This window comes from Pollicipes pollicipes, unplaced genomic scaffold (genome assembly GCF_011947565.3).
Source record: "Pollicipes pollicipes isolate AB1234 unplaced genomic scaffold, Ppol_2.1 Scaffold_6052;HRSCAF=7182_pilon_pilon_pilon, whole genome shotgun sequence".
NCBI lineage: Eukaryota > Metazoa > Arthropoda > Thecostraca > Pollicipedomorpha > Pollicipedidae > Pollicipes > Pollicipes pollicipes.
In genome coordinates, this window is record NW_023596805.1 from 1268588 (window position 1) to 1291603 (window position 23016).

The 23016-nt window shown below is 57.6% G+C and overlaps 1 protein-coding gene across 1 annotated transcript in view; it reads left to right on the forward strand.

The window, feature by feature from the left end:
• Positions 1 to 820: 820 nt before the first annotated feature.
• The window catches only part of LOC119104486 (uncharacterized), a 73857-nt gene continuing 51661 nt past the window's right edge, over positions 821 to 23016 (forward strand). The window contains exons 1-3 of the mRNA XM_037228199.1: positions 821 to 1039; positions 1530 to 1590; positions 6959 to 7044. Coding sequence (XP_037084094.1) covers positions 890 to 1039; positions 1530 to 1590; positions 6959 to 7044 — 297 coding nt within the window. The 5' untranslated portion in view covers positions 821 to 889. The remainder of the gene's footprint in view (positions 1040 to 1529; positions 1591 to 6958; positions 7045 to 23016) is intronic.

Sequence of the window (23016 nt, forward strand, 5' to 3'; positions counted from 1 at the left end):
TGGAAAGGGGAAAGAGAGAGCTTAGGCGTTGTCTTACGGACAACAAAACATTTTGCACTACACACAGAAGATGAAGGATGAACAGAAATTGAAGAACATGGCAGATAAATCTGAACAGATGATTCGCTTGACAAACTCGACGAGGGAAAACAGCTCAGGCAACACAGCAAATAAAGACAACGAAGAGCAAATTAATCCTGGTGTGTAGCTCATGTCTTTTGACAGTGCGCAGGCAAACAGATGCATTGGTGCAACATTTCAAGACGCAACGCAATGCATAGGTACAAAGCATAGATACAATAAGCACGACTCATAGATGCAGATTTTCACTGGGAAATAACCTCATCCATACCAAAGGCATGGAGACAGACATAACACACCTTGAATTAAAAAACCGGAGGAAGGGGGGCCAAGGATCACATTTGGACAGGTGTAATGGAATTGCAAAAAACAGCCAAGTTGATATAAAAAACCGTCGACGCAACGCGCACCTGTCGACTGAAAACACCTGAAGCGCCGAATGTCAGGCAGCCTTACGCCGTTCTAAAACACTCGCCTCGTAAAAAAAATCCCCCGCTACCTGCACAACTCGGCATCTCCGGCGCGGAGGTGCCGCGGTGGCGTCGGCACGTTCGTCGGCGCGAGCGGGCGCGCGCGCGCCGCCTCGGAAGCTCTAGCACCCTCCCACTTCAGACGGTGCCGCGGCCGCCGCTACCTGCCGGCATCTGAGGCGGCCGCTGATTGGTCGGCACGTGGGTAGACTCGCCGCGCGCGCCGCCGGCCGCCGCCGCCGCCGCCCGCGCCAGTGTGCGCGCGCGGGCCGGCGATGTTCGTGGTGCGTGGGTGAACGCGGCTCGTGTGAGCGAGTAGGACCGCGATCGGCGGCGCCATGCCGCACGGCGACGAACAGGGCTCGACCGACGAGGTCAAGGTGTTCAAGCACGAGGAGGACGATGAAGAGAACCTCGGCGCGGAGGACCTGAACGTTGAGGACGGGCTGACGGAGGACAAAAGCAGCCTCATCACCGAGTCGGAGACGGTAGGTCTCCAGCGCCGTCGCGGCGTTGGTCAGAAACTACTCATGCTCAGCTGCCTGGCATCAGCCTTCCGCGCGGCTGTCTTAACCCGCCGTCGGCCGGCGGCCGCGGCGGAGGCGGCGGGGTCTCGCGGCCACCATTTCTGCCTGGAACTGGTTCTGCGGGAGGACCTTGAGTAGTGCGGGTGCACGCCAACGGGCCGGTGCACTGCGCGAGGCTGGTCGGTGACCGCCGGCCCGCGGGCAGCGCTGTTTCCGCTGGTCATCCCACTGCCCGTCGCAGCAGTCTCGCGTTATTTACACAGACACGCTCCTCGCCGACGCCATAAAAAGCGCCGGCCAAAGTTCGCCGCGTGTGCTGCCACGGCGGGCGCCAGCCGACTTCGCCGGGAGTTATGTTGGCGAGCGCTGCCTGGCGGCCACTTGACTGTTTAGGGCTGGGCTGAAGGCGTCTGCCTGGTTCTGACTGACCCGCGTCCTGCCCCCATTTCAGAAAACAACCGATGTCGGCTCTAATCGGGAGAACGAAGGCGGGTCGGCGTTCGGGCCTCTGGGTAAGTCCACCACCCCTCAGGAATGCCTGTTGGGTGCGGGCAACCCGCCACACGTGGCACAGAAAAGCCTAGCGAGAAAAAAGTGCGGGGCATGTCATGGGGTGGGGGGGGGGGGGGGGACGCTGTGTACGTGAGCCGCGGTGCACCGGACGTCGGGCCTGGGAGACGCTATTTTTACACACTCGCCACGGGTCATGTGAAGTTTTACTATTTCAACTCCAGCGCCAACTCAGCTCTGTTTATTGAGTTTCGCCAGTGAAGTGAGCATGGATGCATCTTTTAAGAACCTATCGGCGAGTCAGCTACCAGTAAGGCAAGCGTGGGGGCGGATGCGGAAAGGCGCAAAATATAATTGTCTGGCGAAGTCCAAACGCCCAGGCAAATGAAGTCAAATAACAGGCGCAAAACAATAAAAGCCGGCAAGAACCGACCCCCTTCCCCGTCCCCCAGCGGGACAGTCGCTTTAGCACGCCGGGTTGGTGTCAAAGTGAGCGCCAAACGCGGCAGGAGCGGGGCAGGTCCCCATGTGATCCCGACCCCCATGTAAAGACATCACACCCGAGACACCCAAGGCATGCTTACCATTTGGCTGGCTCATTCAGCCAGATAGAAAACTGACAACACTGAACGACCATCAACGTTAAGGTTCGTTTTCAGACACACATTCAGGTGCACTCGAGATAGAGGGGATGGAGCTGTGTACAGGGCCAGAAGAAAACAAAATAACTGCATAGTTTTTTTAAAAAGCGTTTCCGGCAAAGCGCGCCAGTTAGCGAATCTTCAAGTCACCGGTAATGAAAATTGCTTACGAACGTGTTCTGGCTCTGCCGAATGAGCCAGCGGAATAGGTGATGCGTGGCGCCGAAGAGGTCGTAATTTCCCCGACAAAGTGGGCAAACTGACCTCTGGTGGTCGTGACACAGCGCCGCACGACACGATACAAAGCCATTAGTGCCATTTAAGCGACAGGCTGGCGTAGAATTATCACATTGGTTTGAACCGCTCAGTGTACGTTGTAGCAGGCTGAACATGATAAGGCAAAAACTGTGATTCCAACACGAATCGGGCAAACAGTTGATGCAGTTTAACCGAGTGTACATCTGCTACATTCAGTTATCACATAAGAAGTAGATAGTGTAGTCTCGGGTCCTACGTGCGTGTTGCTTTCAACGTTTTTTGGTCCAAATTCTCTTTGACTGCACATTATTGAGTTTCTCCTCAGGATATTTCAGCGCATTGCCGGCTTCGTTTTACCAGAGCGAACACGAAGTAAGCCATTGTTGACCCGGACTGCGTGAAATGGACAGCTAAATTTCCTGTTCTCCATTCGATACGGGGAGAAACAAAAGCTCGCATTCACCCAAGAACCAGCCGCTTTTCTCCGATTGATACATCGTCCATTGTAAGGAGCATTTAAAAACCGAAGGGCAAATTAATACCCCGCGTGGGGGTTAACAGAGCTGAGCTCGACCAATTAGGCCAAACAATCGCCCTGTGAAATTACCCCCTGTCGTATCTCACAAGCAAGCAATCATACCATGGGAGAAAAAGAAACGGCAGCCAATCGGAGCCAATCGCGGCGAATTCCCCAACGCCGACCCAACGCTCACGGCTACAAAGAGCGCTCGTGTGCGCCTTTGTATAGGAAAAGGCGACTGTCTTGTTTCGAGCTTTTAGGGCTGGGCCCATCGGATTTGCTCGACGAGCAGGGATGAATGAGGCACGACGTGACCGATTTGTCACACTCGCACCTGATCTGTCATACATACCTGTCATACCTGCACCTGCGAACCCTTCGTTGTAACGCTGCGGTATTGGCACACAATTTTGAACTTGGGCGATTTGTTTTGCCGAGGGGGTGGTGCGGTTTGGTGTATGGCTTAAGGTCATCGACCTTCCTGCGGCGCGGAATGCAACGCCCGCAAACTTCCAATTGCACGAGCGGGGAGCGTTATCTCCTACATCGACCGGGTCGAACTGGTGCGTTGCGGCACCACAGTCTGCCTTCTAGAAATAGAGCGTCCAGACAACCTCCCGGGAAAGCCCAGCTCGCGCAGATCGCGAAGCACCTGCGCGTGCTGGCGGGTCATGTCCGCCTCATGAGCGAGCGAGGGTGCGGCGGCGCTTCGCCGTGATTCACCTCGCGCCGGAGGCTGCCGCGGACAGCCATTCGGCGCTGCGATCTCACGCACCCCGCGGGGCTCGCACAATTTACTGCTTTGTGCGTCGATTAATTAATCATCATCTAAAAGGCCTCACGACGTTGGATCTCGGGTCGGGTAGCGTGGCGCTAGCTCGGCTTCGCTCGATATTTATGGAAGTAATTGATTATTTTGGTGTTTTTAGCCGGGCGTTTGACCCGCCCAGTGCCGTAGTGTGTACAGAGGCTCAGTGGTTTTTGTGTGGCCGGAGCCGCCGTGGACCCTAATGGAAAAGTTTGGCAATTAATCAGAGTGGGAGTCTGATCGCCGTCATGTTTATAAGCGTTTGATAACGGGAACCAAACGTTTACCGGCCCGTCGGATTCCCCTCGTCCCCTGGCGGGTAATGCGGGAACCAACCCAGTCCTGGGGTGGCTCGCGAGGCTCCGCTTCAAGCTCCGCTCCTTTGTGGACGGAAAATGGCCTCGGCGGCGACGCGCCCTGAAACATCCAACCTCCACTACCTCCGCTTCTTTCAGAGGACTGGCAGGCATATAACCTAGAGCCGCCATGAAAAAAGTTCGTCGCTGAGGTACTATTTCGATGGATGTAGGTTAATTGTCATTTCAAGTCACTAGCAAAACGAATTTTTGGGCAAGAAGCATGCAAAAGTGCCAAGGATAATTTCGTACCCGTGATTTGTCTCGGGAACCATCTATGATAACAAACGACTTTGTTGGCGAATTAATGCCTGGGCACTGGCAGCTCACCTTATAATGGGGAATGCTGACCGCCTGACCATCCGCGGACCGAGCCGATACAGTGCCACCACCTGGTCAGCGGCTATGCAGGCTCGCTTCGCTCACTCGATGGGCGAATAATCTGGTATCCTTTTTCGCGGGGTATATCTGGATGCTTAGCTGCGTCTTGCTGCGTATGGACGCTTGCAGAGTCATGCGCTCCGCGTGGTTTATAATAAACTCCCAACGAAACCAGTTCTAGCGGCAGCACGCAACCACCTGTTCGGCAAACCAACTGGTAATTTCAAGATCGGAAACCTGGAAACTAGTCGCGCGTGGTGTTCGAGAACATGCTCAAACTGCCGTGAGTCTGCCAAAATGCAGTCGCTTTTCTGCAATCTGAGACTGAACGTGAAAACTCCTTCAGCGCTCAGCACCACGCGTTTCGAAGCGGTTTTCTTTTGGCCTCGGGCGTCGAGGCGCCGGTCTAACGAGACGTGCCCGGCTGTGGTGTCCAGGGTAGAGCGCGGTCGCCGCGGCCGCGCCTGGCGGAGGGCCCTGTCGATGGCACGCCCGAGGTCACCCTGATCGGTGACAGCTGGCGTTCGGTTTTTGCCCTGGACGCTCGACAGGTTAATCGGTGTTTTGTAGCCAGATTTTGTCCATATCATCGTGTAATGTTGTGGGGCAATTAATTTGTGAAGGTGGCGGCTGAAAAATTACGGGCTCCCATGAGAGACGGTGCAGGCTATTGATGGCATTTGTGGGCCTGGTGCGATTGGTATTTTTTTTTTTTTGAAGTTCTGATCATGTGTATTAATTTATGGAGGTACTGCGTATCCTTGACAAATGCATTGTGTTCACTGACAGCCTTTTACTTACAGACTGAAAGCAGGCTGCTCAAGTCAAGCCAGTCGATAATATTTCAACGTTGCTTGCTTGCTTGCCTTGGGCGCGTGGGCACGGGTTTTTATTCTTGCGGATAAGGACTTTGATCCGTCGATTTCCTTTCCTTAAAATGCCACTTAGAGTCTTAGTGACGTATACTACATCAAGCCTGAGACATTTCGACAAGAAGGACGAGACTGGTTGACTGACATCTCGACAAGAGGAGCTGGCCGGCTCTCCGGCATCTGACGTTACCTGTCAGTTGAGTTTTACGCCCAGAGTAAAGCTTACGGCGACGCGGGTGGAATGTCATGTTCCGGTTGCTAAAATTGAATTCGGATACATCATAGGGCTGTCCGACTTTGCATTGGCAAGGCGTCCTGACTTAGGTTTCTCACGCGGTCCAGGTCTAGGGCCTAGGTTTCGCACGCGGTCTAGGTCTAGGGTCTAGGTTTCACACTCGGAGGTATTGTTACGTGTCGCTTTAATTCCGCGTTTTAAAACACTTGAGTGCGTTTTCCAAAGCGCACGCTACGCTACATCCCCGCTTACGGCCACCAAATTCACACCGCCCGCCCGCACACCGCGCGGCGGCAAACGTGACGCGCTCCAAATGCCGGGGACAAATCCGGCGCGGACGCCGCCACCTCATTAGAGGGAGGAATTTAATAACGCGAAGATGACTGGGTGATAGTATTGTTGGCGGCGACGGCCAAGGCCAGGTGGGGCCGATAGTGACCCCACAAAAACCGCGTCCGCGCTAATGACCGCCTCCGCCCGGCCCGCCGTGACCCGAGCGGGGTGCTGCCGGGTATGGGCGGAGCGCAAACAAGGATTTCTCCCGTCGCCTGGCGCAAATCACGCGCGGTGAACAAATAAAAAGCGAGGAGCGCGGTGATTGGTGCGATGGTAATTTGGCGCCAAATGATGCCCGATTGACAAATAAAAAGCGAGGAGCGTGCTGATTGGTGCGATGGCAATTTGTGACGTCATTGACGTCCTGTTTTGGTTACGGGACGCGAACAACAACAGTGTGCGTTGTACTAATGTTGCAGTCCATCCATCGCCGTATTAATAGGGCCGCAGAGCGTGCACAGGAATTAGTTTGGAATCAATGCTCAAGTGTAACAAGACCGTACAAAACAGACGCGAAAGGCCTCCATTGCCGTCACCCAGGGTTCCAGCCCACGTGTATGTGTGATCACTTGCGGCTATGTGATCGCCTCTGCGGAGCTGGGACAGGCATGAGTTGTTGTTTTGTGAACCGCTGACGTCTCCTTTGTGGGGATCGGAAGACTTTATATTTATAGTCCCTCATCGCCCACAGAAGCTGTCTCGAAGTTCTCGTCTCCGTTCACGTAGCTTAAATGCGTACCCCGTGGATGTAGGAACGTACAAAGCTCTGGAAGGCTGGTGCTTTTGCGACATCTTTGCCATGGTTTAATTTTCAGGTTACCAGTTTGCTGCTGTTGGACGTGCCGCGAGGGTCATGCCGGACATGCGCCAGGCGACCAGACGCCTGGTGACCCGATGCTAAGCCAACCTTTCGTGTGACCTGTTGTGTGACCTTGTGTGAGTGACCCCTGCTCCTGGCCTCAGGTCGCCCGTACGAGCCGCTGGCCGACCGGCACCCGTTCAGCTACTTGTACAGCCCATACTCGTCCTACAATGGATCGCTCTCAATGGTAAGCACGTCACGCTGGCGGCCCGGCGGACAGCAAGGGGTGCGTCACGCGGGGTGACGTGTGACGTGGGGTGCGTCGGTGGGTGCAGGCGATGGGTGTATCGCAAAACGAAATTCCACGGGATACATCACACGAGGCATGCCATATGTCACACTAGGTGGTTCGCGCTGGGTTTATCTTTCGGGTGAGTCACACGGGGTATATCACGTTGGGTGCATAGACAAAGCGCGTAACGTGGTTGCACCACTCTGAATGCGGCAAAATAACGTCGCAGACCCGCACCGTTTTCGCCACCACACCGGCAGCCTCCGGCCTTACCACCAACCAACCAACCAACCAACCAACCAACCAACCAACCAACCAACCAACCAACCAACCAACCAACCAACCAACCAACCAACCAACCAACTAGCCAACCAACCAACCAACCAACTAACCGACTACCCAACCAACCAACCAACCACCCAACCAACCAAGCAAACAAGCAACCCGGCATCCCGTTTTTCTGTTTCCTGCAGCTCTCCTGTCAGCGATAAGACAACACTGAAAGGTTGCAACTGGTGGATGTGGGTTGGGATGAATTTTGAACGATGTTACATACTTATGATAAAGCTAGGTGCATCCCGGATAGTGGGCCCTGGTAATTTGATGTTGCCCTGATGATAGTATCAAAGTTGGGGCGGACCGCTGTGCACCTGTTCCACTGTTCCCATGCCTCGCGCGTGCGAAGCCCCGCTTCGCGTCCTAACCGCCCGCCGCCGCCGTCGCGTCCACCGCCGCTTCGCTCGGCCCGTCACTCCCCGTGACGTCATCGCCCGGGTGACGTCACCGGGGGCGCCGGCCGTCCTTGGGCCGCGGGGTTTGATGCGACGCAGACAGCCGTCACCCAGACGAGAGGGACGACATGCAACGGGGACGGCGGAGGTCCTGTCGGCCCGAGGCGGCGGGGTCACCATGAGGACGATCTTGTTCTTAGGAGGACTATTTCGTCTGTAGGAAGTCGTGTTTGTCCTCAGAAAGACGAGTTTGTCTTCATGAGAACGAGCTTGTCGTCTGTGGACGAGTTGTCTTTAGATGTCTTTGGTTGGCATGTCCTTAGGATATTTGTCTTTAGGAAGACGAGTTCGTCCTCAGAAGGACGAGTTTGTTCTCATAAAGGTGCCCCTATCCCCTTTACCTTCAAGGTGCCCCGACCCACCAAAATGGGGTGGGTGGGTAAGGGTGGGGGGGGGGATCAGCCTTTGGCTGCTCCGCCCCTCCCGGTTACAGCGATCCTGGACACTGCAAAGAAAGTATCCGGTTTTTATGACGTCAGAATCTATTTTCGATACCGATCACTTGCAACATGCGGAGTCCCATGGACCCATTTTGCCTCTTCCGGCTACCGTGCGCGGAGTACACAGCACTCTCACACTCTGAGTTTGCCTGAAAACGGCCTCCAAGCACGCTCCGAGGCTGTTCACGCTCCCATTGACGTGTCACGCGAGTGTCATGACACCTCGCTGCCCTCCACCCAGATTGTGTCAAGTTTCGCGAGGCGCTTTCCGAGGCCGCGAAGCCACTGTAGCAGTGCAACGCCTCGGCGTCCGCACCAACCGGTTCATCACCGACGGGCCGCACGCCACCCGGGCTGTCCGCTGCTGCCACTCCGGCATGTCCGGAGCGGGCACGAGGTGTCCGGCCGGCTCGCCAGCTGCTCACGTGCCGAGCTGGCCAGCTGCTCACGCGCCGAGCTGGCCAGCTGCGCTGGCGCTCAGATGACGCCTCCAAGCTGGTCCGTCGCAACCCTACGGTGGGGCGACAGTTCATAATTTCTTCGCGCGGTATCGACAGACGCCATTTAAGTGAATACTTCCGGGATTTTTCAGATCGATGCTCGGAAGCGCCCGGCAGAGTCGATGGAACTGCGCGCGAGGACATTGCGTGAAGTGGAAAATGTAGCAAGGTATTAGGAAGGGCGGCCCACATGAATGCAATAGAGGCAATACTCCTATGCGGCACAAATATTTCAGGTGTATCCACGGACGCAATCCGTCGAATGGTCTTCGCCCGGTTTCGCAGATGCCGCTCAAGCTTGGCACACTTTGCTCCAAGATGTCGCTGCACGGTGCAAGTAGCCAGCCACGTGTGCTTTAGCAAATAGCTCTCTTTATATCGCGACCGAACGGCTGGCTGACTGTCCAGGCGCGGCTGCAAGGATTTGGAAAAAGGGGCGACAATTAATTTTGTCCATCTCGCTGTGGTGGGACGGATGCGCCTGTTCACAGTGGAGGAGGCCCCTCGGAGCAAGCAAAGTGAAGACGCCGCGAAGGCCCCTGCTGTCGGTCAGCGGCGATCGCGGCAGATATGCGGCGTGCTGTGGCCGGCGGCGTCAGCTGACAGCTACACGCGCGCCACCGCGGCGGCGCTACGGCGCGACACGGCAGGTCTCCCCATCTGGGTGGTCATTCGGGAATCTAGAGGTGCAGGATGCGGGACCGCGTGCCGGCTGCGGTGGAGGGTGCGGTACCGGCCCGAGTATTCGAGCCGGCGCGATGCGGTCGGTGCGGAGCCAGCGCGGGCGGTGCTGGAGCGGTGGTGCTCGCACAGGCAGTGCCGAGCCTTTCCCGGCACCAGAAAACATCCGATCTGATGGCACCAGCGTGTGCACCCGCCAAATGTCGTCAGGCCCGCATCCGGGCACCTGTAGCCGATCGGCGTCACGCTACCGTCGCGGCGTCGGGTTTGTGAACTCTGCAGCTCTATTGGAACCGGTCCGCCCCCCCCCCCCTCCGGCCCGGACGTTCGGACCGGTTGACCGTCACCGCCGGTGTTGTAAGGGGGCGGTTGTCACAGGAGGCGCCTGGGCCTGCCCGGCTAATCCGCCTCATTGGGAATCTTGGGCGACGGCAGCGTCGGGCGCGTGACTTCCCGCAGTGCGGTGCGGGATTTTGACACGTGTCTTCCCTGCGCCGCCCATCTCTACCGCTCCGGTGCCCCCCCCCCCCCCCCCCGTGCGATGCCCACGTCCATCTGGGTCCGGCTGTGCCTTGTCCGCGCTGTCTCGCGCGTTCCTGTCCTGTCAGCGGCGCCGGAGAGGAGAGCAACTCCGCCCTGGAGGCTGACGAGACATGTGTTCACGAGCCTCTCCCTTTCAGGTGTCTCCTATTTTGTCCAGAGTGGGGGCTCACCTCTGCCCAACCTCGCGACAAATGCAATTCACACGTTCCTTTTCCTGTCACTGTGCTATTCGTATTCTGGTATGGCTGGCATTTCCATTTTCGGTAGTGAAATCGGCTCGCGTGATCGCCGCGTCTTTGACCCTTTCTCACATCCGACACAATCGTCGGATCGCCTCAGGCTTTGGCGGGGCAGGTCAAGCGCAGTGTCAAGGTCAAGGTCAGGTCAAGCGCGATGTCACCGTCAGGGCCGCGCCGTCGTGCCTAGGGGAAGGGGGGGGGGACGCCGTCGCGCCTGTTGCCAGCCTCCGCCAGCCTTGGCTTTCGGGCACGAACACCTGCGTGTGTGTGTGTATGTGACACTTTCGGTAAAAAGGTGGCAAAATCCACCCGTAGACAGCCGGCTTGCAGTGGTAGGTAGCTGGGCCGTTTCGAAGGGTATGCGCTTCAAAAGATTTTGTAGAATTTTTTGGTGGGTATCTTCGCCATTCAAAAGCAGTTAATGCATTGCACCTAAAAATTGGAATAGCACTTCGTTGGTTTATAGGGTTGAAACCAGGATATTCTTAGCCTTCTTAGGGGGGGGGGGGGGGCACAGCAAGCAGTTATCATAAGAGAAACGAAGGAGCCATATATGGTGGTATATGGAATGCCGTGGTCAATATGGTGTCACACAGTAAATTAAAAATGTCGGCCTACAGTGGGAGCCCCAGTCCTTTCATGCTTCTTCTCCATCGTCCTAGAATCAATTAAGCTTTTAATTTCACAGCATCCATTTTGTTCAGAAAGGCATGAGGGTATTTTTATCGCTGCAACTTCGCTCAACCCCCCTCACCTCCTTCCCTCCCCTGCCACGCTGGCGCCTGAACTCCTGTGGGTGGTGGCGCCAGCCGCGCGTCTGTCTGGCTGGCTTTCTGATCGCCGTTAGCCAGGTGCGCGCGCTCCCCGCCCGCCCGCCAGACAGACGGCAGCAGCAGCAGAAGCTTGCAGCAACACGCCGCCGGTCTGTACGGCGGCTCACATGTGGCCCGCGCCCCGCGAGCGTACCCGTAGTACCGCCTCCGGGTGGGTGGCGCCCGCCTCACACTGGCCCGCGCTCAGTAGCTGCACATAACCCGGCCGCCACCAGCTGCCCATAGCGCACGCCGGTAGCGCCGGCTCGCGGCCGCCGCCGGCCGGCGCCGCGACGCCGCGTTAACGAAGGCGCACACGCGCGCCGCCTGCGCCGCATCTGCCGCTGGCGCGCGCTACAGCCGCACACCTGCGTCACATTTGCCGTCGTCGCCGCCGCCGCCGCTGGCCGCCGTATTCTGGGCGTTCAGAACCGTGTCGAATTCCGGGAACCCGGCCTGGGCCGGCCGGCCGGCCCGCCCGCCCAGGCCGGCTGTGAGCACAGAGGTCACCCGGTGTTGGCCCCGCTGCCCCCCCCCCCCCCCCCACCCCGGTGGCATTGGTTGCGCGAGCTCCATTGCGAGAACGTGATCGTAGGCAGTGCTTTCAACACACAGACGCTCAGCGTGGTCTTAACGGGGATCTATTTGACTGTGGTTGCTGTATATTTTGGTGGAAGTTGGGTTTTGTAGTCATGGGGTTTTACAGCATCAGTCTAAAGCGAGGCTAAAACGACCGCACGTTTTAGAGTGCGAGAAGGGGAACTCATTCATGCCCACGAAGGGAAGCTGATTTGACGATAGGATATACATATTTTTTTCTGTGTGACCACGCATGTTCTCTCTCTCTCTCTCTCTCTCTCTCTCTCTCTCTCCTCTCTCTCTCTCTCTCTCTCTCTCTCTCTCTCTCTCTCTCTCTCTCTCTCTCTCTCTCCTCTCTCTCTCTCTCTCTCTCTCTCTCTCTCTCTCTCTCTCTCTCTCTCTCCTCTCCTCTCTCTCTCTCTCTCTCTCTCTCTCTCTCTCTCTCTCTCTCTCCTCTCTCTCTCTTCTCTCTCTCTCCTCTCTCTCTCTCTCTCTCTCTCCTCTCTCTCTCTCTCTCTCTCTCTCTACCTATCTCTCTCTCATCTCTCTCTCTCTCTCTCTCTCTCTCTCTCTCTCTCTCTCTCTCTCTCTCTTCTCTCTCTCTCTCTCTCTCTCTCTCTCTCTCTCTCTCTCTCTCTCTCTCTCTCCTCTCTCTCTCTCTCTCTCTCTCTCTCTCTCTCTCTCTCTCTCTCTCTCTCTCTCTCTCTCTCTCTCTCTCTCTCTCTCTCTCTCTCTCTCTCTCTCTCTCTCTCTCTCTCTCTCTCTCTCTCTCTCTCTCTCTCTCTCTATCTCTCTCTCTCTCTCTCTCTCTCTCTCTTCCTCTTTCTGTCTTTGAATTTCTTGCCTTGCATGGTCACAAACTAATGCAAACTTTCTCGCCACTCCCCGGATGCGGTCACACATCCTGTTTACAAATCGAGCGCCATTTGAACTAAAACGCAGCCGGCCTCGTTTCTTTCACCGCCCAGGCTGCCCAGTGGATCGCTGCGGTGTTCAGACGGCTTTCAGACGCTCTGATATGAAAGTGTCCTTTCTGCAAATGGACGCCTCACCTGGTACAATCCGTTTAGCGGTTAGACATTGCTGGAACGCCAGATCATTACGACTTAGCGAGGCCTGTGTTATGTGCGTTTCCAGGGGATTAAAAGCGGGGGGGGGGGGGTATGCACCATGCAATATGCATGGCTCCCAGACGCTTGCAATGATGCTCACCAACTGAAAGTATGCCGACGCTCTGAGCAACGATCCTCACTGTTGCTAAGCAACGCCGTCTGCGTCGCTCCCCCCCCCCTCGGACTGGACGCGCCCCTGCCGTGACGTTGCTGGTGAGGATGTGCGACTCAGCGTACAGCTCCTGCCGTCTGTTGGGCAAGCCCGTCCTTGTTTGCGCAGCCGGCCCTGCGATAACGCTGCATGGGCGCTCCCAGGCAAGACTTCGGGGGAGGGGCACCGCTCAGACTTACACTCAAGGCGCTCCAACATCCATTGTAGCCCGCCAAAATTACGTCCATCCAAGTCATTTTGGACAATTTCGATACCTCAAGGCGCCGCGTCGTGCCACGTACGCTGAGTGCGCCCCTGGCGCGTGCATGACTCCCGAGGAGACCAACGACGGAGAAGCCGGACGCCACCCGATGAAGACTGTCAGTAGTGACCTTTTGACAACTCCAGCCTGTGTGGCCGCGATCACGTGCGGCAGTCTTCTGGCCCCCCCCCTCTCCTCCCCTCTCTCCGTCCATCTCCCCTTCCCCTCCAGTCGTTTGGCCGTGCTCCGGTCCCTCCGCCTCCAACCCCCACCGTACCGTTGCCGAAGGGCGGAAGGAAGAATGTCTTTCAGCCCTGTATCCTTCGCGGAGACGTTGCCTCCCGCCAGACAGTGCGCCCGTGTTCCGAGTTTTCCTAGACTTTACCGTTGCTGCTGTCTTTTCACCCGCATTCATCGCCGTATTCGCGTGTAACATATGACCGTCGCATTTTGATCGCATTTCATCTTATTCATTCGATGTACCTCGGGGGCTTTGCTCCTTCCAGCCCCCCCCCCCCCCCCCCCCCCCCCCCACCGCGTATGATCTCCATGGTGGAACCGTAACGGATGTCGTGGGCTTGCCTCGGTTATTTCCTCGTCGGCCCATGAACCCGTTCCCATTTCATAAACCCGTTCCCCAATCCGAACTCGAACATGAATTCGTTACCCGTTTCCACGCCTCAGCACCAGGGAAGGAGCAACGTCTCGACATTGCGTGGACGAACTCACACCAGTCCGTACATCGCCAACACGGGCATTGTTGAACCCTCACACCACCCACCCATCCGGCTGCACGGATTCTTCTCACCTACGTCGGGAGCGCCATACCTCCTCTCCCCTCTCCCCGTCCCCTCCTCCTCCCGGCACGAATGTGGGGACGACCCGCCAAATATCACCACATGAGCACCACGGCGTCGCGCCGTGTTCCACTCGCTCCCCAGCTCGTACGTGCCGTGTTCCGCTCGGTTCCCCAGCTCCTACACACCGTGTTCCGCTCGCTCCCCAGCTCGTACGTGCCGTGTTCCGCTCGTTCCCCAGCTCCTACACACCGTGTTCCGCTCGCTCCCCAGCTCGTACGTGCCGTGTTCCGCTTGGCTCTCCAGCTTGTACGTGCCGTGTTCCGCTCGCTCCCCAGCTCGTACGTGCCGTGTTCCGCCTGACTCCCCAGCTCGTACGTGCCGTGTTCCGCTCGCTCCCCAGCTCGTGCCGTGTTCCGCTCGCTCCCCAGCTCGTACGTGCCGTGTTCCGCTCGGTTCCCCAGCTCCTACACACCGTGTTCCGCTCGCTCCCCAGCTCGCACGTGCCGTGTTCCGCTCGCTCCCCAGCTCGTACGTGCCGTGTTCCGCCTGACTCCCCAGCTCGTACGTGCCGTGTTCCGCTCGGCTCCCCAGCTCGTACGCCTGTGTGGCGCCGGAGTTCCGTCCCCGGCCTTCTTCTCCCCGGCACAGACGGAGGGTCGGCCCGCGAAATCACCACTCATTACCCCTCGGTCTGGCGCGGTGTTTTTACCGTCTGGTTGTGTTTCGTTAGTCCTGGAATGTAGCCGCTGCCATGATTTATGACGTCTGTTAACGGGGGGGGGGGGGGGACAGCAACAGTGCGAGACCCCACTCGAATTAATCAACCGGACTCGTAATCGGTGGCGAGTTGTCCCGACCCTCCCGCTCCGGGCCTCGGTCAGCTTGGCGTAACGAATGACCGCCTGGGAGGTGAATTGTGCCGCTTTTTGGGGCGACGCTGACACTGAACGGGCCAAGTGTTTCAAAACAAATGGACAGGGTGGGGCACGACGTCATTCAGAGAGGCTTGCCGACGATTAGGCGTTTTGGAAGTTCCATGGTATATTTTTTTTTGTGCTGCGTGATAGCGTAGAGAGGAGAGAGAGGGGAGGGGGCGTTGGGGAAGGGGATGAGTGTTGTTCTGTTTTCTGTCCCGTTATCGGTGATGGCTGGTTGAGTGATGCATTGTTGCACGGTTGGTTCAGGACATCGACCAAACGGCGGCATTAAAAAGCAGAGTGCGGCGATGAGGTGGTGACCTACAGTGAGCCAGGATCTCGAGCTGTCTTAATGGGACATCCTTGCAGATTTTACCCGTAGTAGCTCGCTGGCTCCTCCGCTCTCCACCCAAAGCAAAAAAAAAGAAGAAGAAGAAACTGCAACAGGTTACGCCCTGTTGTGGAGGGAAGCAGTAATATTCATTGATGATTGGGGTTTTAGGGTGCGTCGACTTCTATGGTCATTTTGCGCCCGGGAAGCAGTAATAGGCGGGGTAGTTTGGAGGGGGGCGTGACGTTGGAGTCACAAGTTAAGCTGTAACCCTTGGTACTTTGCGCATGCCTTTTCCAAACGTACCGCCTTTTTCAAGCGGACCAAGTGCATGTGAGGACCGGAAAAAACAAACACCCATACGTATGAAGCAGCATTAATAGCCTTATTCATCATATTATCATCATCATCATAGTCATATTTCGGCTACATGCCCTGATCGAAGCGAATGTCTAGTCACTATTATCAGTGATCAGACCTACTAATATTCGTTTCGATAAAGGCATGCAGACGAAGTATCACATCTATCCCTCCATTCTCCAGTTTATTCTACGAGGAATAAGATTCTGAATACTGTCTCATCCATATCGCTTAATACTGTCTCATCCATATGCATAACGCTCCCTGCAAATGCTCTTAACAACGTACATAAACGCCCATACGTTGAACATTCAATTACACAGATAATGCAAATATACACACCAGCAATGCTGTCAAAATAATAGCAATTAATTGGGCAGTGCACTTCGCTTCGTGATGCGCTACACTACAGTACATGACGGCGGCGTGGACGGGCAGACTGGACGTGAGCGACAGGTCGTTCATGTGTCTTCACCCACCATCGCAGCCCAAGCCCCTCGCTCTGCAGCTGCCAGCTGCCGCAGACGCATTGGCTCAACGAGCACGCCGTGCAGTTTGCTTTCCGATTCGCGGTTGCGAGCCTCCGGACTCGAGTTCAAGGCGCACCGCCATTATTGGCCCGCTAACCGACGACGGGGGCCAGCAACGGCGCGTCGGCGCGCTCGCCCGCGGCGCTGTCCATCTTGTGGCGCCCCGCGTCACGTGACGCGCCGACTCGCGCCGGAAACAGCAATGGCGAGCGATGGAGCAGATGCGGGCAGATGGCCCCTGAGTGGTCCGTGACCATGGCAACAGTCTGACTTGTCTGGAAGCCTCCTCTGCTCCGCTGATAGGATTTCGGGGAAGCTGGCTCCGGGCGAACCCGAAAGCTGTCGCAGTTTTGACCAAGCGACAGGCTTCTTCTGCTTTGGTGATGCTAGTTGCGGCTTTGAAGTGTTCGTAGAGGGCCGCGCAGGCCACTAGACGAGGAAAACACCCTACTTTTCTAACGTCAATTCTCCGTCTGCTACGCCTGTGCTGGCTGACGCGTATACGGGCGATGGGCCGGGTTACCACCTGCCTGCCGTGGACCATCGAGTTCCGCTCGGCACCTGGTCACGACGACGACCCCGCCCGACTCCGCCCGACCCTGACCGTGAGCCGAACGTGGAGGCCGGCGCGTCTGACAGTGACCCCGCCGACCTCTGGGAGGCACGCCGCCGCCGGCCGACTCACGCTCACGTCACGCCACCGGTCTGACAGGGTGCGACCGTTTGAAGCAGCTGGGGTCGTCGGTGTCCGACGCTGTCAGCGTCACGGTTGGGAAAGGCGCGCAGTGGAGCCGTGAGATCAGGGCGTAGTAAGGTCATCGAGAGGTCAGGGTGGCATGTGACTGTTCCTGCAGCAGGTGTTGATTTTGAATGGCAGGTGAAGCGTCGCTTTTGCCGCTGTGCCCTTACTTGTGGTGCCTACTCGCTCATTGTAGTGCTGCTCTTGGTCCGGTTTTTTTACCTCTCAGCCGGAAAATGAAACCTTTGCCCTCTGAACCGTCTTGCTCCTCCGTGCTCTCGATTTCCCTGTTGGCACAGCGGTGACAAGTTAAGGGGTAGACACTCAAGTGACACGCTTACTAAAGAAGACACGCAGCCAAATTTCCATCAGAACAGCGAAATGTCAAAGTTTCTCCAAAATTTTGAGAATTTGTGCCGAAGTCTTGCGAAATCGCCCAGCATTTAACGTAAACCTCTTGGCCAGGAGCGTGGAGCACGGCCTCTTGCATACAACGCTGCGCTCAAGTCCGTGCCTGCGCCTGCCCAGACAAACCTTCCAGGGGCTGCAACCGCCCTCCCGTCGGGAGCGCACCGGCGGCGCGCCGGTGCCGACGACGCGTGCCTCCGCTGCCGGCCGGCCGGCTCTTGTTAACCGGGCCGGCCGTTTGATGTTGGCCGGGCCTTTGATGTGTGATTAGGCCTCCTCGGACCGACATTAGCGGTGTTGCGAGTGCGACGGGCGCCTCGGCGCCATTAGCGGGCCGCCCTGGACGGAAAGCACGCGCCAGGCGGTCACCGGCCACCCCCTCTCCCGCCCCCGGCTGCCGGCCCCGAGGCGTCGCCCAGGGGACGCATTTGTGCGCCCTGCAGTTGCCACGAAGCGACCAGCCAAGGGTGTGTAGGGAGGGGCGCGAGGGGCGTACACGTCCCCCTGCAGCAAATGTGTATATGTTAAGCTTCTTGATATCGTTAACCACTGCGCATGTGGGAATCCAGAGTTACGGGGTTCGATTCCCCACAGCGGCCGCCCTTCCTACCAGGGGAAGAGGCCAAATAGCCCTCAGCAGCCGAGTGCGTCGTAAGGCCCCAAGTGCGACGGCGAACTTGATATCGTGTTAACAACGAATGTGGACTATAATAAATGAAGCTTGTTAACATGTGAAATAAGTGCTTTAAATCATGCCATGCTGTACGCAACGGAAGAAGTAGGCAATATCGTTAACCACGGCGCCCGGCATACGCCCCTGCGACCGAGGCGGCATTTTGGGGTCACAGACTTTGGTTGGGCGAACGCTTGGGGATGGCTCAAAACTGTGGATCAAAAGAACGTGCCAGAAACATGAGGAGGTGCAGGATGTTTGCCCGTGCTCGAGCTACGTCCTGAACGCGGCGTAGGAAGACCAGAGGGAGTGGAAACGAGTCCTTGGGGTGAATCAGAGAGACGTTTAAGAGCTCGATGGCATGCCAAGACTGACGCAACACCGATGCAAGCAACGCCGATGCAATTACAGAAACATGTACGCCGAAAGGATGCTGCGCTGACTCCATACGTAGTATATGTAGGTGGCGGGGAGGTGCAGTGAGAAGGGAGTGCCACGCAGCGGGAGGCGGGGTGAGCACCGAATAGCGGCGCGCCCGCCCAGCAGGGCCCCTCCCCTTGGCTGGCTGGCTCGCTCACTGCGTGTTGGCAAGGCCGCGGCTGGTCAGTTTTGGCCGCCACCGCTGCCAACTCCTGCTCTCACATCGCGGGCCGGTCTGTTGCGTGATGAGTTGCAGGCGGTCGGTTGTCCTGAGCAGTGCACCGAGCGTCGGAGCTATTATTTTTTCCTGATTGATCATTCGCTCGTGATCTATCGCAAGGCCGGCCCTCAGCCCTTTTGGTGTCGCATTACCGTGATTCGGAAGCTCTTTCGCACCGCTGTGATCGCATCTGCGTGATGAGTCCGGCGACCAGCCGCCACGTAGTCACGTGGGCTGGCGCCGCTGTCCGGCGGCATGCATAAACACCGTGTCACGTGACTCCGCGCCGCCTAATTGAAAACCGAACCCAAAACAAACACGGCGCCGCGCGGCCGGCACCGTCTGGTTTTGCGCGCGCCCGCCGGCCGGAAGCGCGCCATTCTCAGAGAAGGCTCGCCGGGACCGGTCTTCGCGTAAATCACCACGGGGGCGTGGCCGCCCAATTTCGCGACCTGTCCCACCGTTTAGCCGCGCTTTGTGCACTCCTGGCGGCGACAGAGGCGCCTCGCCCCTTCGGCGCCTCGCGACTGTGCTCCTTAGAGCCTCGTGGCGACGGGAGGGGGCGGGCGGTCGAGATGGGGAAGAGCGCGGGGCGCGTGCCCCCCGCGGCGCACGCCCGGCGTCGCCTAACGGGTCAGTCGGCCGTGCGGCTCTGTCTGGGACGGGCCTCCTGTCAGCTTATCACCGCACTTGATGGATTTGTCCATCGGCCTATCCACAATGAAATCTTTATCAGGGCCCGGCTCCCCGTCACGCGCCCTTCCCCCTTCGCCACCCCTCCCCTCTCCCCTCCCCCAACCCCGTCCGGCGGGACTGGTCCCTTCCCCACATGAATGGCGCTTGCAGGTGTTGTGGTTGTCCCGGCATGCAGATTAGAGCGTTAAGCGCCAGCTTTCGTGTGGTGTTTTTGACGCGGTGTGATTAATCTGGTGGATTTTGAGCCGCTTGGTCGCCTTAGCCGCGCCCCAGTGGTCGGGAGTTGTGCCGTCGACAGCGAACTGTGCCGTCGACAGCGAGTTGTGCCGTACCGTCGACAGTGAGTTGTACCGTCGACAGCGAGTTGTGCCATCGGCAGCGGGTTGTGCCATCAACGAATGAGCACCCCTGCTGGCGGCTGGATGCAGCGACAATAAATCTCAAGAAACCTGGGTGCAGAGTTCTTTGCGGTGGTTCTTAACATGCAACACGGGGGGGGGGGGGAAGGCGGGAGGGAGCGGAGGGCTTTGTCTCTCCCTCTCTTTCTCTCATCTCGTAACAATTCAGAGCCCCAAAATTAAGATATGACGTGCTCATATTTGCCTGATATGCATAATTGGCCCCATCCCCCTCTCTTCTAGCCAGCGTTCCGCCACACACCAACTGACCACACCGACGACAGGGTGCCGTTACAGCAGCCCATTCCGTCATGAGCACCAATCCTCCTCTCGACTGTCCCGGCCGGACCCGTGACGCCGAAGGCTTGGAACACGTCTCGCGAGTCACGTGGCCGGCTTGAGAATGACCCGTTAAGTGTCCCCCCCCCCCCCCCTCCTTATCTGGCGGGACAGAGCAAGGGAATGCGCGTTAGCTCCGTTATTCTTTGGAAGTAAGCGGAACCGGCAAAAAAAGAAAACAACGGAAAGCCCTGCCGAAGCAGTCTCCGACCAGGGTTCCCTTCGCACTGTGTCCCGCATCTCCCTTGGTACGGCACTGTGCCTTCCCACGCACTCTCCCACTCCTTTCTGGTTCCTCTCCGCACACTGTCCATGTATCACTGTCCCTCCCACGCGCACTAGGCCAACCTCTGCCGGTACCACCCGGTCTCCCCCTCCCTCATTACAACACGTCCCTGTACCTGAAGTGAACCCGCACCTCCACAACCGTCAGGCTGTCGTTCCGTACTGGGCCTCTTCCCACACTCAACACTCCTCAGTCCTACCGCTGCGCCCTTCCACCATCCTCCTCCTCTCGCCCACCTCCGCCGCCACCGCCGCCGGGTCCGGCCATCTGATGCCGTCCGCGCGGCAGCCTCGCCGGGCCACTTGTCACCCGTCGCCGCGGACGGCGACAGCCGCGACGCCGTTTTTTTTCGGGCGGGCCGCCGTTTTTTTGCGGTGGCCGGCGGGCGGTGTTTGTGCCGACGGCCGGCGCCTCTCGCGGCCCTTATCTGCGGCCCGCGGCGGCGACAGGGGCGGCGCCAGCCTACAAAAAAACGGGGGATGTGTGTGGTGTTTTTTGTGGTTGTCAATTCAAATGGCGGTTGCGGCGTGGTGGTGTGGTGTGATTCTGTTTCAGAATATGCACTGGTGTTTTTGTTGGATTTTAGTGCTCGTGGGCGAGGTGTGATGGATCTCGCGGCATACTGCACGCGCTGTGGGCGCTTCATGACCACGCAGCGCCCGGGAACGGCGATCACGTCGGATGCTGGGTGGTGGGCACCTCGTGGGCCAGCGCGTCTATGCCGTCCGTGTTCACTTTGCGCCAGTTTCACACGGACCTCTCCATATCGTGAATCTGGCTCCGCCGCTGCCGGCCAATGGCGTTCGCGGCAAAAACTGACCGCACAGCGGCCCCCGCGACCGTCCGGTTAATGACGTGTTTATATGCTGACGCCCGCTGCTGGCTGAGCAGACCTGGCCGGGCCAGAGGGTCTCAGGGGTCCCTAAGGGGGGGGGGGAGAGGGAGGGGGAAGGCGTCCGGAAACCCTTTGGCGCCTGATCATTGTCGGGACGGGGCTGCGCGCGTTTGAATTGTGATGTTCGGCTGTCCCGCACGTCGTGACGGAATTACGGCGCGTAATTAGTCGCGCGCGCTCCGTTGGGTCGATCTGGGGCTTGCCGCCTGTGGGCTCCAGTTCTTAAACTTCATAGCTTCACCCGCATCTGAAGCACGCGTCTCTCCTATCACGGCGCCTGTGTCCGCTTCGCTGTTGATTTTCCGCAGGCGTATTACACGTGACACTGTGTGGCGGCTTATCGAGCAGCGTGACGTCGTCCGGCCCGGACTGGAGTGCGGTCTGCCGGCGTCGCTAAGACGGCGGCGGTTTTGCGGCGGCGGCAGTTTTATGGTGCTGGATCTGGCATGTCACAGGCCCGGGCTGCAGGCATTTCATTCAGAGGGTGGCGTTGCGCGGCTGCTTGTCAGTTCGGTGCACGGCGTCATCCGCCGAGCTCATTGCGAGGTCACAGGAAAGTATTTACTACCTGCGATGCGGAGAAAAATTTTGTGTTTTCCTCTTTGCCGCGCATAGCTGGCTAGCTGGCTGCCAAGCGCCTGCTGTGTGGCAGCAGCTGGCTTTGAAAAAAATGCACTGCACCTCCGAATTGTGTCCGTGGCTGATCAGCTGACACAAGAAGACTGCAAAGTTCGTGGCTGGAGAGTGAGTTTGTTGTGACAGCGGAGCACCAGAACACGTTTTAAGAAGAAATGTGGTCGACTGCTCCTGTGTACCCAAAGGCATGGGAACAGAAACGAAAAACCGCACAAATCCTCATGCTCCTAGCGCTCGACCCATCTTTATAAAAAGAATGTCATTTATGCAACTCTTATTTTAAACTTGTACCTCACGATGAGCGTTGTTTTCAAGTTGTTGCTCGCGATAAACGCTGTTTTAAGATATCTTCTGACGATAAGCACCCGTTGTCCTGCGCATGGGATGTCCTGTCCTGGGCATGGGATGTCGTGTCCCGGGCATGGGATGTCCTGTCCTGGGCATGGGATGTCCTGTCCTGCGCATGGGATGTCCTGTCCTTCCTTTCCGGGGCATTCTAAGGGATGTTTTCTTTTGCCGTGAGCGCGCCATTCAGGAATGCACCAGGGGCCAGCACGCAACAAAAATGTTAAAATGATATTCAAATGAAATTATAGAATACAAAATGAAATTAAACTAAAAAATGTTCACCTTGCGGAACATCACCAGCCATGGTTCCCTGGGACGGGAAATTCACCCGAACTTTCCGTCCGCTGCCAAAGGCGTGTTTTCTCGGCGCACGCTCCGCTGACACCCGGCGCCATTTCTCAGCGCCATCGCTCTGTCACTCTGACCAGTGACGTCGACGCGGCCTGACCTGTCATCGGTCACGTGGCCGGTCACATGGGCGAGACCAGTCGCTGACGCCGGGCGGCTCCGGGTTTGACCGGCCCCGTCGGCCGACACAGCGCATGATCGAGGCGCGCTTTGTGCCGGCCGCCGATAGGCCGCGCGCCGCCCGTCGATTAGATAGCCGGCGACAGGTTTATGGGGCCCGGGCACTTTCGTGCGCGGAGATCTGGGCCGGGATTTAGCGCGGTCATTTGTCATTTTGTGCGTGCGCGCTTCACGTGAGACTCCCGTTGCATCGCGGATGTGACGTTTTTATAGCTGTTGCGCACGCGCATCATGGAAAGCGTAGTCCTGCAAGCACCCGGCTTTGCGCTGCTCACGGCTCTGTAGCGAAGCTG